Source organism: Ictalurus furcatus, chromosome 6 (genome assembly GCF_023375685.1).
Source record: "Ictalurus furcatus strain D&B chromosome 6, Billie_1.0, whole genome shotgun sequence".
Taxonomy (NCBI): Eukaryota; Metazoa; Chordata; class Actinopteri; order Siluriformes; family Ictaluridae; genus Ictalurus; species Ictalurus furcatus.
This window is the reverse complement of record NC_071260.1, coordinates 22,346,438-22,362,722: the sequence shown is the minus strand read 5'-3', so window position 1 is coordinate 22,362,722 and position 16,285 is coordinate 22,346,438. Positions and strand designations below refer to the sequence as shown.

The following is a 16,285-nucleotide window of genomic DNA, read 5'->3' as shown; positions in this document are numbered from 1 at the left end:
TGAATGAATATCCAAACATTCATAAATCCAGCATGATAATGCACTGAGTCACAAAGAAAAAGTCATCCCAAACTGGGTTCATGAACATGACAATGAGTTCAGTGTTCTTCAGTGGCCTTCCCAGTCACTGGCTCTGAACTCAGTAGAACACCTTTGGGATGAGGTAGAACGGGAGATTCCCAGCATGAAAGAAATCCCTGAAAAATCTGCAGGGATTGCGTGATGCAATCATGTCAACATGGACCAGAATCTCAAGGAATGTTTCCAAAATCTTGTGGCATGATGAAGAACTGAGGCTGTTTTGAGAGCAAAGGGAGGCCCTACCCAGTGTTAGTATAGTGTTCCTAATAAAGTGCTCAGTGAGTGCAGAATTAAAGGAGGGCGTATTGTCTTTTCCCCATGACTGCAAGTATGTAATCACTCTGCAATGTACTGTATGTGAATGTGAGCAGGTGTGTTTTGTCTCTGAGGCTTTAGGCAAAGTGGCACAGAACAGAGGCTCAACTAAGCAGCTGTGAGTCACCAGGGAACAACAAAAAGGCTTTTATTTGCTACCTGCTATTCAGTCCTTTTTCTGAACCCTATCTTCAGCTTTCCTCAGTGCCTACAGGGACATGAATCTCCTTTGGTGACCTCCAGCCTGCAATCTCTCCTGGCTTACCGTCACTGTTCTACACCACCAAAATAACTCCATATAGGAAAATGTGCGATCAAAAACAGAAGACTTTTTACATTTGGTGATTCTGGTTTCAAAGCTAGATATTGGTTTGGTCTAATTTCTAGAATGTAGAACACAGAATAAAAACAAGATAATAAGCTTATAAAATTATAAATAAAAGAAAGTTATGGCAGTGGTGGCTCAACGATTAAGGCTCTGAGTCACTGATTAGAAAGTCGAGGGTACAAGCCCCAGAACTGCCAAACTGCCACTGCCCCTGCCCTTGAGCAAGGCCCTTAACCCTCTCTGCTCCAGGGGCACCATATCATGGCTGACGCCACATTCTGGCCTCAGCTTCCTAACAAGATGGATATGTGGAAAAAGAATTTGCTGTAATTTATGCGACAAATAAAAGCTTCTTCTAAAAAAATCATGAGTGTTTTTAATCACTCCCTTATAGCACAGTTTAAAGTTGTCAAACACCAGTACATGCTAGATATGCACAATGAACATGGGCCAAGAAACAGAACAAAAAAAAACAAAACAAAAAAACATTTTGTACCAAATGTTGACTGACAGTTGTGTTCATGGGCATAATGATTTGAGCAAAAATAGTGCTTTTCATCCAGGAGATACTAAATGTGAAGGTAAATAAAGGTGATCCTAGAATAAGAGGGAGATTTAGAGGAAGAGTGAGTAAAAGAGAGAGATGCAATTACATACAGGGACAGAGATTAAAGCAAAACATACCTGTTTCTCCCCATAGTGTATCATGAGCATCAATCTGTACGACGGCCTCATCATCAAGGGCCAGTAACCCTCTCACCACCTACCAACAAACAACAAACCTGGCCTGATTAAATATTTTCAGTAGAAACAAAGTGAATAAGCAACATATTTGATTATGTATGTAACAGAAGTGTTGCTTCAGACAGCAGGAGAAAGGCAGAGAGCTATACTGCAGGTGACAAAAAGACTTGAGGTGATCAATATAAAGGTTCCACAGAGCGTTAGATTCTCTCTAAGGTGATGCATTAATAAATGTGAAGTGCAACGGCAGAGAAGTTCTTCAGTGAGGTGCTCTCTCAACCGTATTCATACTCAAATGCTCGTCCTTCGGCCTGTGACCTGATCAAACACTCTTCCCAAAACACAAAATTAATACACTGTCACTTCCATTACTCAGTCTATCTCTGTTTCTCATATACACACTTTCTCCTTCAGTCTACTTCCCATCACAGTCACTCCGTCTCTTACTAACACAAATGTACTATTTGGTTCTCACTCCCAAATACCCCATGCTCATCTCCCTCATTGCCTCAACTCTTTCTTCACCAATGTGTTGAGCCATACCTCCTTCATAAAGAAGGTAAAATGTAAAGCATGGTCTCACATCTATCACACTGCAGTCTCAGTGGCCTGTTGCCATGGCTAATCTCCCATGGCAACTGTATCTCTAAAATGTGTATTAGTGTGGAGTTGGTAAGCAGTGGAGAGGTAAATGCTCAGTATAGAGATTTTGGGATTCTGTCCATACTACATAGATACACCTGTGTGTGTGTGTGTGTGTGTGTGTGTGTGTGTGTGTGTTTTATAGCAGTCACTACATCCGGGCATGTCTGTGTCCCATGCTGATGTCTGTTTGTGTATGCGTGTATGTGTGTTAGCTGACCTGTGTGTGTCCCATACTGGATGCTGCTATAAGTGCTTGCTGAAGGGCTTTGCTCTTTAAACTGAGCTCATGCTGTTGCTCCTCTCTGCTCCACCTCTGCTCCAGCAGGTACTGGATGATCTCCAGATGGCCCCTCAGAGCTGCGTGTACCAGAGCACTGTGTCCATTCTTATCCACATGATCCACCTGATAATAATAAGCAATAATACACCAGTCAACAACAACTTTCATCTATGCTTTAATGGTAGCATTAAGAAATTCATATAGAGGGAAGCAAAGTTTGAACAATTATGAATGTGGAATAATCTGGAAACAAAAACTAATGGCTAATTGGCAAATTCTAGACTGTCCTAATTTAACCTTGGCTGTGTTAACATGCAAATTCTGAATAAATTCATTTGATCGCAGATGTGTTCAAAACACGGCTATCTGCTGAATATTTTCATTTACACACACGTGCAGCATTTACTCAATGTCACCATAACAATAAGAAATGTGAGTCCTTTCTGAAAGTAACAAGTAGATAACGTTTGCTCTGCATACTAGATGTTTTTTATATTAGCCATGTTTCCATCAAGTCTTAAATAATGTCAGTCTCAGCATATTGTCCTACATATGTCCTTATTGAACAGACTGTATGGAGAAAAAATTATTTATGTCCTGCAGCATTCTATATATGCAACTTGACCATTTTTCCTCACAGAACTGCTTTTTTTTGCACTTGACATGTTGGACAGTGTTCATCACCATTGCATTTAAACGGTGACTTATAAACCAGTCCGAACAGGATTTCGCAGAGGGTTTTTTTAAATGATTGTTGTTGCCAAAAATGCTTGATTTTGCTGCGACTTTTTCAAAATCTGCGATTTGTTTGGCAGAAAACTACTTTGCAGAAATTGCGATCGCATTAAACTGTTTTGCATGCTCACGCGCCATGATGTTCGTTAGCAAATGAGACATTTTAGCTGTACTCATGTTTGAAGCACGTGAAGCGAAGAGGACTCTGGCTGAATCCAAGTGTCCGAATATTGCGGAGTTTCCTTGATTTTGCGTTCATTTCTGTGATCTCAAAATCCTGGAGGGACTGATAAACAGATTGTTTGCCTCGAATGGTCGAATGGGTAGGAATTTTATCTGGACTGCCCGACATAATTTACACTGCTTACAATTTACACAATTTCTGATTATGTCTGAATGCATTTCTTTTATTGATCAGTTGCATTAACAACAATTTGGCTGCATGTAAACATATCTATTGATTTGCAAATAATGATTTTTTTTTATTTATTGATCAGTTGCATTATTAACAATTTGGCTGCATGTAAACATATCTATTGATTTACAAATAATGATCTGCATGATTTCATTTGATTTCATCAAGCTTGCCTTGGCTCCTCTCTTGCACAGCTGGCTGACCAGGCTCAGGTGTCCTGATGCAGCCGCGTAACTGAGTGCACTTGTGCCGTTCTCAGATGCCACGTCCACACTGGCTCCAAACTCCAGCAGCAGGGCCACCATCTCATGATGACCCAGGTTTGCCTGCACGCACAGCACTGGCGCATTATTCAGCACTTCTGTACGGTAGTTCACGTTCGCACCACCCAACATCAGCAAACGGCTCACCTGCACACATACACAACACGATTACTACACACGTTCAACAAGATAGATTTACTGTTCTCAAACCAAAACATCATTACAAAAGATCACAATAGCTTCAACTCTTTATAATAAGTGCAGTCAGTGGTCAAACAAGTAAAGCTAACAGAAACAGTACAGAAATATATTGTGTTATTCTGGAAAATACTACATAATCTTTTTACTAATATATGTCAGATCCCCCAATGCAAAGTGGAATGTTCTCTCTTCACAGCAAGAATACAAAGATGTATACTATTCAATTCAATTTGGTTTTTATTTGTATAGTATTTTTTACAATTGACATTGTCACAAAGCAGATTTACAGAAATATATAAATATCCAATCTAAATTCCAATCTCCCTGAAATGATATGAGGAAGAAACCTCGAGAGGAACCAGACTCAAACGGGAACCCATCCTCATCTGGGTAACACTGGATAGTGTAATTATAAATAAATCCCTTTTATAACGGTGTGCTACATGATAAAACAAAAGTGCAGCTGTGTAATCCGGAGATTCACCACAGTCTCAACATGAAGTCTATTCTGCTGAACTCATGCACTGTCCACTGATGGAGACCCGGGCGCAAAAAGACACTGCACCAAAACTGCCCACATCAGCTGCAGTTCAATGCCATCTCCACGGCTTCCTAGTGTCCATAGGCTGTCCATATGGGGCCATCATCAGCAACAGTGACCAGCCTCCAAGCGACAAGAATTCAAGAAGCAGGGCACCAGGACGGTCCAGGACGGTCCAGGACGGTCCAGGCCGGCCCGGAGAGCAGAACGGTTCAGGCCCACTGCTATCCCAGGAGCAACACGTGTAGAGCGTTGGTATCAACCAAAGTCTTCAGGTCAAAGGCGTTGGTGTCATCTGGAATCTTCGTAGAGGCTGGTTCTGAGCTGGAAAGTTGAATTCACCCATAAAACTTAACTTTAAAGTGCATAATTAAAGTGCGTCTGCATTAGCACAAATCTCCAGAGTGGCAGAGATTTATGGCATGGTGGCTTCGCTTTTCAATCTTCCAGAACAATTAATGTCCTTCCTCACTGAAACACCACCTCAACCTGTGCGTGAAGCTCTCAAACACAACCTGCTGATTAACAAAGCATGCTAACCACAGTGGCACTCTGGCATACAGTGGGATATTCTGTAGCAGTCATCAATCAGGCACCACTCTTCCTTTTGATAAGCAAATTCAATAGACATTATACCAATGATTAGTGATGGACATGGAGCTCAGTGAATGTCAAAAACAGTGGGGGATGAGTTAAAGCACAGAGAAAGAGAGAAACTATTTGAGAGAGAGGACAGAATGGGGAAAAGGGAGTGTGTGAAGAGAAAGTAAATATGCTTTGTAATACTGTCTTCTTGAGAAAGTGGTCTTTCAGACTGTTTTCCCTCGTGAAAAGAAAATCTGTTCTATCTGAATGACAGTGCGTGATGAGATCATTTTTGCCTTGAGCTAATTTTCATCAATTCTGCTCTTATTTCCCCTGCAACACCAAGGATGGCATTTCGTACCTCAGTAGCACAGTGGGTTCGCACACGAAATCAGCAGAATGCATCATAAAATAATTTATCCAGCCCCATAATTAATATGCCTTAATGATCACTAATTTAAAGGGCTCAGGAGTATCTTAAAATGTAATGAGAACTTCTTCCCCCACAGCAAGTGTGCTTCAGATTTTATAATGTATCAGGCTAATCTGAGGAAAGTGTGTAGCCTCATGCTGGGTGGGAATATGAGGAAGCTGAGTGAGTAAATGGTAAATGATCTGCACTTATATAGTGCTTTTTTAACCTTAGTGGTTCCACAAAGCACTTTACACTGGTTCTCATTCACCCATTCACACACACTAATGGTAGCAGAGCTGCCATGCAAGGCGCTAGCTTGCCATCAGGCTCAACTTTGGGTTCAGTGTCTTGCCCAAGGACACTTCAGCATGAAGAAGTCATGTGGGCCAAGAATCGAACCGCCTACGATTAATGGTCATACCGCTGTACCACCTGAGCCATAGCCACCCAACAAATAAAGTAAAGGAACTCCATAGCAAACCATTCAAAACTTCAGATTATAACACCAACTTTACCATCAGGACATGGTTATATCATAATTCACTTCAACTCTTAATCAATTATTTAAAATCTTTATTGTGATTATACACTTAGATCTTTATTGTGATTATATAATTATAGCGATTTTATTTTATGACCTACGGTGAATTGTATTGGAATGGGAACCTACAGTACAAATCCCTATCTTAGCAATTTCCCACCACTCAGATGAATTGTGAAGACCATTTGGTTGAGTGGTGAAATGTCTAAAGATTATAATACTGCAGCTCCAGACAGTTTGACACAGATCTGGAGAAATGAAAACCGGGATAACTGAAAAACACCAAACCAAGATTTCTAGTATCTGGATAGTTGTGAGGTTCTTGATCACAAACATAGCACAATGCACTATTACATGCACTTTTCCAGGGAAGAACACATTGTTTCTTGTACCACTACAATGTTTAGTATGTAATAGGTGTTTGAGAAAAGGTATAACATGTACACATTGGAACCAAATGTAATTTCTTCACAGGAATACATCAAATGTAAAACAAAGTGTGAGATGAGTGCATAATATAGGCCCCAATAAACACACAGGACAATAATGCTGCTGTCAAGTATGAAATATTGTGATTATGATGTGAGCACATTTAAACACAATGTCGTAATAACAACTCTGGAACTTGTATTATTCTATAAGCCCTGGCTTTCTGAGCTGCCCATGTCAATAGCAAAAAGTGATGGCAGCCGTCACATGAACATGAACGCATACAGCAGATGGCACGATTTAAGTGCTAATTTTGCATGTTAACTGTTCATTTTTCCATATTCTGTCACTAAAGCAAAATAAACTTCTTGTAGTCGATGATACAAAAAAATTCTAAAAACAAAAGAAGTTTTCTCACATCGTCATTTTTTTTTTCAGGCCAAAACCACTTGAACACACATGCATGAAGTTGAGAGAAGGATTATTAATACATATTACAGTGCATGCTAACTAGACTGGGCAAAAGAATAGTAGGGGATGGATTATGTGGCATGGCTAAAAAGGAGCTAAACATAGTTGTGCAGTTGTACAGTCACAGCATCGTATGACTAAAAACCAGTGTGAACAGCAGCAGGACAGAGAAAAGTGTAACAGCAGGATCGGTGGTAAATAGGTTATACTTCTGAGGTTATAAGGTCAAATCCCAGCACCACAAAGTTGTTTCTATGGGGCCTTTGAGCAAAGCCCTTAACCGTCCCTGCTACAGGGGTGCTATATCACAGCTGACCCTGCACTCTGACCGCAGCTTCCTAACAAGCTAGAGATTGTAAAGAAACAATTTTTCTATTCTAACTCCTCTTGTTAGGCAGCGAGTGTTTTGTTAGTGTATCTTCTTTTGTGTGTAACTGCATGTGAGTGTGGGTGCTGACCTTGACATTAGGTGTGTATAGGTTTCTCAGGGAAGCCAGAGCAGCAGACAGGCTATCCGTGCTGCAGCTAATCCATAAACCCTGCAGAACACTGGACGATACTCCAGTCTTCTTACTCTGACCCTGTGGAGGAAATACACATTGAACAGGTGCATACAAGTCAAGTCTTTGTTTTGTTTTTTTTTGTTTTTTTTGCTCTTTAAGATTTTGCAGAAGCACTTCCTCATTAAGATCAGCCAAATGTCCTCACAGCATTATAGACACACTACACACACATTTAGTGTATTAACAGCCATGGGCCTTTCAAAATACCATGAACAAATGACCAATAGGAAGTAGCAAAGAACGCTTAAGTAATTAAATAATAAAACTTCATTTTGAAGACTAAATTGACTGATATGATTTCAATACTGAGCAAAAAGATTTTGTTATGACTTAACCCTTTCATGCATGAATTATCAAATCTTGATCAACGATTTTTTCCCCTCTGTGTTTTTACTCTTCTTTAGGCATAAAAAAATATTCTACCTTCATTTTACTTTTCCATACATTTTCAAAAAGTTATTGAAGTGTCCACTCCAGTGGACTGCATGCGTTCAAACGAAGAATTAGTGTCCATTCTAGTGGCTGTTATGCAGTTATTCTATTGAAATCCTTGCAATAGCCAGAAAATGGCTTTTGAATAGCTGATCATGGCTACCTAAAAATGTATGCTTTAGGATATATTAAGTTACCTTAAATATGTGTGCTTTTAGAATATGATGTCCCAGCTCCATTGTCTGCTGCCTATTCAGCTTGCCCTCCTGCCTGGACAACATGAATGCCATCAGGGCATGGCCACTCCTACGGGGACACAGAACCAATAAACTTCAACAATAATGATGAACAACAATAAACAGACAGATGGAGAACTGATTCCCAATCAAAATAAACAGAGTTAAATAAAAAAACATGGCTTGACAAGCTATTAACAGTTAAATCATTAGAGAGAGATGATTTGTCATCATGATGCACGCACACACGGATTTCCAGACTCGAGAGGAAAGCGTGCATGCCCAGGAGGAAGGAACAGAGGAGATGTCCTCATGTTCCCCATGCTTGGTTCAGACTCTGACTGCTAATCATATACAGGAAACTTCATTAAAAGGCCATGCATAAATACTGCAGGCTTTGATCAGATCAACATCTTCACTAAATAAAGTATTGGCCTGTGCGCTCTTTCTGTTTAAGTGAAGAAATAACAAGCTAAAGTGTCAGGACCTTTTATCTCAAGGCTCTCTGTGCCAAAGCATGGGTTTTTCCATTTTATAATGAGAGAGAGAGAGAGAGAGAGAGAGAGAGATACAGGACGAAGGACAGGGGATGAGAACGGAGTGTCCGTCTCACTATGGGGAAGGGTATGTGCTAAGAGGAGGTGAGTCACCAGCCTTCATTTGTCAGTCCCACAGCTGGTGCAGTGAGGACACACACTCTCCAATCAGAACACTCAGAGCTCCACACCAACCAGAGCAGGAGAGGGGAGGGATAGAATAACAATTAGGCAGCACTGTTAGAGATAGTTCTCATCTTTATCTACACCACATGGAGGCTTCTGAAATAAGCACGCCTATCTATATCACACTATAATGGCCTGCTTAGTAAAGCTTTAGCACAAATCCACACAAGGCAGAGCACACAGCCAAATCACATTCTCATAAAAACAAGTGACAATAGAGAAGCAACAAATTAGAGGAAAAACACACACACACACACATATACATACATACATACATACATATATATATATATATATATATATATATATATATATATATATATATATATATATATATATATATATATATATATATATATATATATATATGAGTATAAACAACATGTAGGATGTGAGAACCCATTCACAACTATAAAGGGAGCGATATTACAGTATTATATAAAGATTACATTACATAAAGTACATAAAGATTAAGATGAATGCAGATTTGAGAGTTCATTGGTGCACACACAGGTGTAGAGAAATAGAAAAAGGTGATATGGTAAGACGTATAGTGTGTCTTTCAGTATATTCTCAACAAGTGGGTGGGTGCCTGTGTCACGCACAGTAAGAGAACTTCCTCTGACTGATCACCTTTAAACTCTACTGAAACATACTAGGACTTCCACGGTCAGAATATTGTTCTATACCTAAAATAACTTTTTATATTAGGCATGGTTATCATAGATCAGATTATATATGACCCATATACAGTATTTCACAAAAGTGAGTACACCCCTCACATTTTTGTAAATATTTGATTACATCTTTTCATGCGACAACACTGAAGAAATGACACTTTGCTACAATGTAAAGTAGTGAGTGTACAGCTTGTGTAACAGTGTAAATTTGCTGTCCCCTCAAAATAATTCAACATACAGCCATTAATGTCTAAACTACTGGCAACAAAAATGAGTACACCCCTAGGTAAAAATGTCCAAATTGGGCCCAGTTAGCCATTTTCCTTCCCCAGTGTCATGTGACTTGTTGGTGTTACAAGGTCTCAGGTGTGAGTGGAGAGGAGGTGTGTTAAATTTGGTGTCATCGCTCTCACACTCCCTCATACTGGTCACTGGAAGTTCAACATGGCACCTCATGGCAAAGAACTCTCTGAGGCTCTGAAAAAAAGAATTGTTGCTCTACATAAAGATGGCCTAGGCTATAAGAAGATTGCCAAGACCCTGACACTGAGCTGCAGCATGGTGGCCAAGACCATACAACGGTTTAACAGGACAGGTTCCACTCAGAACAGGCCTCGCCATGGTCGACCAAAGAAGTTGAGTGCACGTGCTCAGCGTTATATCCAGATGTTGTCTTTGGGAAATAGACGTATGAGTGCTGCCAGCATTGCTGCAGAGGTTGAAGGGGTGGGGGGTGGGGGGGTGGTCAGCCTGTCAGTGCTCAGACCATACGCCGCACACTGCATCAAATTGGTCTGCATGGCTGTCGTCCCAGAAGGAAGCCTCTTCTAAAGATGATGCACAAGAAAGCCCGCAAACAGTTTGCTGAAGACAAGCAGACTAAGGACATGGATTACTGGAACCATGTCCTGTGGTCTGATGAGACCAAGATAAACTTATTTTGTTCAGATGGTGTCAAGCGTCTGGGCCGCAGAGCAGTATTCCAGCATGATAACGATCAAAAAACACACCTCCAAGACGACCACTGCCTTGCTAAAGAAGCTGAGGGTGAAGGTGATGGACTAAACTGTACTGAGAATCTGTGAGACATCCTCAAACGGAAGGTGGAGGAGCACAAGGTCTCTAACATCCACCAGCTCCGTGATGTCATCATGGAGGAGTGGAAGAGGACTCCAGTGGCAACCTGTGAAGCTCTGGTGAACTCCATGCCCAAGAGGGTTAAGGCAGAGCTGGAAAATATTGGTGGCCACACAAAATCTTGACACTTTGGGCCCAATTTGGACATTTTCACTTAGGGGTGTACTCACTTTTGTTGCCAGTGGTTTAGACATTAATGGCTGTGTGTTGAGTTATTTTGAGGGAACAGCAAATTTACACTGTTACACAAGCTGTACACTCACTACTTTACATTGTAGCAAAGTGTCATTTCTTCAGGTGTTGTCACATCAAAAGATATAATCAAATATTTACAAAAATGTGAGGGGTGTACTCACTTTTGTGAGATACTGTATATGCGTTCATAAAAATTAAGTCCACAATAAACTTTAAGATCCATGATTGCAGCTTAATTAAGACTAAGCTGCAAACTTAATGCAGCTTAATTAAGACTTAATTGTGATTAAGAAGTGCTGTAAGCAGACACGTGGGCTGTGCTGCAGTTCGCCATTTCACATAGGCACAATCAGAGAGAAACTAGCCCTTATTTCCTCTTGCTGGGTAGAGACTACACGTTTATAGTCCAAATTTATAGACCAAGACTGCATCTTGATTTTTTGCCATTTACCACCAATAAATGCTCTGTCAGTGCCTTTAGAAATAACTGCCCTTTCCAGATTCCAAACTCGCCAAGTCATTTGAAGAGAGAGTCAGAATATTGGCAAGTAAGGCTGTCAGGCTGATTAACATGGAGATAGGTTGGCAGACAGTAGTTACAAGAGGACATATCCCGATAGAACGCCACCTTTCAAGAACTGTGGAATCAGTAGCTTTACTACAGGACCAGCTTAGTGTTTACCAACAGAAATCATGCGATGTATAATCAACCGTCAACCTTCTCTGGTTTCATGAAGACATGCTCAGTTCACTTGAAGAATAAATAAATTTAAAAAATACTGTATTGCACAGATATATGGTGTTAACATGGGGCTTGGTGGTGGTAACATAACAAATAGGGAGCTAAAATTATACACTGATCAAGAGTGCTCATATTTAATGTTTGTTTTTTTTTAACCAATCCTGATAAATCACTACAAGCAGAGTGGGTTTGAAAACTCATCTTCTACACACAAAAGAGAATCCAAAATATAATTTAGCCACATGACAAATACCCACAGACATGTCATTATTCTTACTGTTATTATTATTATTACTGTTGTAATAACCATCATGTTCTGTTAAGCTAGCATTTATTCCTGTTTACTTTAATTATTAACTTTAAATGTTTTTACCACTCCATTTTCCAACTTTCTTCTGAGTAACTTAAGACCCAGTAGATAGAAAATGGTTTAAGCTTTTATATGGTGTGCACTGCACATTACGAACAGAAAGACCTCAACAGAACTTGTGCATAATTTTCAGTAGAGGACTTCTCAAACATCGCCAAGGCAAATCACGTTTAGAATCAGTTTTCTTACAATTACAGAAAGTTAATAAAAATAAATCAATACAACAACGTTAACTATGTTTTCTGAATTGTTATGAAGGATCTGGGGTTTCTGGGATGCCAAACGGAAAAAGAGAGTTAAAGATAATTCACAATTGTTTTCCAGGATCGACTTTTCGATTTGAATTCCGTTTCAGTACATCCTTAACACATTCTATTTCAATACGACATAGATGCTTATAGACTTGACACATTAAGTGCCTAGATTAAGTGCCCTATAAATGGCCAATAGGCACCCATTTTACAAGGTAAAATCTGCAAACTTGTGATAAGCCGTAACCTTTGAAGTGCAAACTTTTAGATGAAAGCTGTTCGAGGGTTCCTGATGCTGGTCATCACTCCTGCTTACAATATTTTACAGATAATTATTTCAGCAATGCTGGTCATCCACAAGCCCTCTCACTCTCTCAGACTAACTCATGCTGGTTGGATAGACGCCACGAGGAAGATCATCTCGTCTTGCAGCTTTATCGGAGTGGCATTTCTTGTTATTTAGTGGCATTTTCACATTAATAATCATTTTAAAAATCAGCACACAGGACGATTGTCCTTCAATACTAACTCAAGCCTCCTACTTTACAGCATGTCAGCATCTTACCTGGGGTCACAGAGGAACTCCGAGCTCTCCCCATCAGCCCTCCACACAAGCCACTCTCTGAAGGATGGGTGGCAGAACATACGCGTCTTATCCCTTCGTTTAATCAGGAATGCAGAGAGTGTGTCCATACGCTGCTGGAAATCATCCCACTGCAACTCTCCTCGCACTGCACCAGCATTCAAGGCCTGAAAGAGCTGCTCATCTGTCAGTGGGTGGAGAGAGGCCAGGGCAATGTTGAGGATGGGCATGGCACGTTCAAATGCAGAGTTGCTCCTGAACTTCATGTTGCACTGCAGAAGGTAGATCTCAGCCAAAGAGATGGGAACCACTTTGTAGCTGGAGCTCTTGATAACCAAATGCCCCCTCTCAAAGAGGTCCAGAGCGAGCTTCAGGTAAAGGTATGAGCCCTGGCTGCGGGAGATGAGGTGTGAGCTCAGCTTGGACACAGTGACAGGATCGGCCTTTCCGTTCAGAGAGACGTTGTTGAGGACTTCACGGCTGCTATTCACACGGTGCTGAATGTAGGCATTCAAGTCTGAGCTGATCTCCTTTTTATCAGGGAAATCATCCAGACTGATCTCGGTGAAGGGAAGCAAACTGGTAATCTCCTTTGGAAACACAAAGAGGAACAGTTTTCATTCATCTTTTGAGGACCAACATTTCACCCTGACCTTAATCTCAGTAACCAAATGGATTAAAATAAAGATTTTCTCATAAAATTTGTAAAAACACCATTTTTGTGAGGATGATTGTGAGGCAGCTGTGAGGTTTTTGTTTCCCCCGACAAGCCTATTACTGTGAGGAAATTAAGACATTTTTGGTCCAAATTGTGCTCTGTTCTCCGAGATGCTTTTTTTTGTTTGGCTCAGCATGGTTGTAAAGTGTCGTTATTTGAGTGTGCTACTGAAAGAGTGTTTTGTGGTGTTTTTTTTTTTTTTTTTTTAATGCCACTCAGCTAGAACCAGTCTCCTGGCCATGCTCCTCTGACCTCTCAACAGCAGTTTCTAAAATACTCAATCCAGCCCAAATGAATTCGCACAGCAGAATCAATCACTATCTTCAAAAACGGCTAAAGACCTTTTTTTCGCGAACACTAACTCCTAACTTGTCCCCCCAGATGACCCCCCCCTCCTTTTGTAACCACATTGCCCAACCCCCCCATCCCCCGCCCCTCTCCCCTCCATTCAAAAAAAAAAAAGGAAAATCTGACACCTCTCATTAAAAACCTTACCCTTCTACTCTGTGAACTTTGCTTCTCTAGAACTCAATTAAAAATTATGTATGGCAGCACTACTTATGAACCGTATGAACAGTCCGTTTACTGCTATGTAACATGCAGTGTGTAATAAAGTATTACTCATTTGTGAATATTTAACATTAGGACAAAAATACTACTCCACAACAGTGTTAACATACATAAGATCCATAAAGAATTCCTGCCTCGCGCAGACAATTTCCTCTCTTTGTTGCCTATACTGTTTCTCTGTCTCATCTATCCCGCCATAAGAAATGCACACACACACAAGCAGGCGGTGTTAAAAGTGGTAAAAGCCTCTTCCTTTCTCCTGTGCCGTAGTATTGATGTCCTCTGGGTGATTTATCTACAGAAGGTCAGAACAGAGCTGGAGATATTGGACCACTGTGAACACATGCGTGCACGCGCTCTCTCTTTCTCTCTCGTCTGCAAACAAAGGATTAAGAAGTGACAGACTTGAGAGAGCTGGACTCTACAGGGTCACCAACACATTATACTATGCACAGGCATATAGAATATACTCCCACACACAAGGATGTTGCTGTCATACACACTCAATTGCACTCTACCCCCTCACATTGTGAAGAGCCTCACACAATGCTTTTATAAAGACGAACACTGTGGTTGAGATATAAACATGATCAATTGAAACACTGCAGTGTGAGAGACAAACATAGTGAATAATACATAACACTAGGGCACCGAGGTAAAGTTGTTTTGGCTTACTGTTCACTCAGATACTGATTGGAAAATATAAATGAGCTTAAAAGTTTTATGAAACCATAAAACTTTCTCTACTACCTCAAATGAACTATGGGAGCAGACACAACAAATGCTAAGCTAACATGCACTACAATTGAACAGATACTATAACATAATTATACTTCTTCCTTTATTTATATATTGTGAATGGCACCCTTGGTAAATATGCATAGAAGGCTGTGAAAAATTGTCATTATTGTTTAAACTTTTGATCTTTTATTTAAAAAATTCACAAAAATACTCTGCTCTCATGGATTTCAAACAATTGCAAACAAAACACAGGTTACAATACATAGCAAGGGATCTGACCATTTCATCATCACAGCCATCTTTCCATTTCTCACAGAGTAGGTCTTTAACAAAGTACACTACATCCGTCAGGATTTCCATCTGTTCTGAAGGGGTTTGTGGATTTTTCCATGTGTAAATTGTATTATGTAGTCATCCTATCATGTCTGTTTTCTGAGTCCTTTTTTGTGTGCATGTATGAGTATATTATCAACACAACCAATCAACAATATGGCTTCCTGTAGATGAAAAGAAAGACTCATGAAATACACTGGACATGAACAGATGTCGAAGAAAACCTTGTAGAATTGATATATTCCTCAACATATATTTGTTTCATTTTGCATTCTTTACGATTATAATACTCAATTATGAATAGATTACCATTTGCTAAAACAGGAGGAGCATTCTTGTTCTGAGTGTTTTTGTTTGTTTTAGTTTTTTTTAGTGTAAATTCAGCGATCTTGTTGTTGTATGGAATTTGGATGAATGTAAACGAATGTAAAAGGCTGTGTTTCAAAGTGTTAAAAAGTGAAAATAAAATAAAAATATTGTGGGGTAGGGGATTTGCAATTCGAATTGAGACTTAATCATTCACCTGCATAAACTATTTCCAATCATGCAGACTGAAGATTGAGATTCATTCAGCAGTAGCGCAGAACACGTCAACACCAATTAAAGAATCAATGCGGCTCTGCTATAGCTACTTTAGCACTGAGAATTGATTTTCATGTATGGAGGTTAGCTGGAGTTAAGCAACGTCTGTTTGCATGTTTCTATGAAAGAGAGAGAAAAAAGTAAGATTTGAAGCATGCTGGCTCCTTGAGGGTTTTTTTTTTTTATGTAATACATTCAGACTCCAATGTTTCACTTATTTCAATTAGTCACTACACAACTTTTACATTTATTCATTTAGCAGAGGCTTTTATCCAAAGTGACTTACAAGTGAGGAAATACAAGCAAAAATGAGGAAATACAATCATTATTCTTTTAATGTGGTGGGTAAAAAGGTAGACTACAAGGCAGATGACTAAGATTTCTTTATATGTGTCGTGTGCTACTAAGCCTGCAGCGTCTGACAAATTCTCTGTGGAGTTA

General features: G+C 39.9%; 1 protein-coding gene across 4 annotated transcripts in view; it reads right to left on the bottom strand.

The window, feature by feature from the left end:
- Positions 1 to 16,285, bottom strand: part of tanc1b (tetratricopeptide repeat, ankyrin repeat and coiled-coil containing 1b) — a 157,591-nt gene that overhangs the window by 15,595 nt on the left and 125,711 nt on the right. For all 4 annotated transcript variants that reach the window (XM_053627140.1, XM_053627141.1, XM_053627142.1 and 1 more), the window contains 6 exons: positions 12,883 to 13,490; positions 8,182 to 8,290; positions 7,448 to 7,570; positions 3,717 to 3,953; positions 2,331 to 2,516; positions 1,409 to 1,487 (listed from right to left, as the gene is read on the bottom strand). In XM_053627140.1, the coding sequence (XP_053483115.1) occupies positions 1,409 to 1,487; positions 2,331 to 2,516; positions 3,717 to 3,953; positions 7,448 to 7,570; positions 8,182 to 8,290; positions 12,883 to 13,490 (1,342 nt within the window). The remainder of the gene's footprint in view (positions 1 to 1,408; positions 1,488 to 2,330; positions 2,517 to 3,716; positions 3,954 to 7,447; positions 7,571 to 8,181; positions 8,291 to 12,882; positions 13,491 to 16,285) is intronic.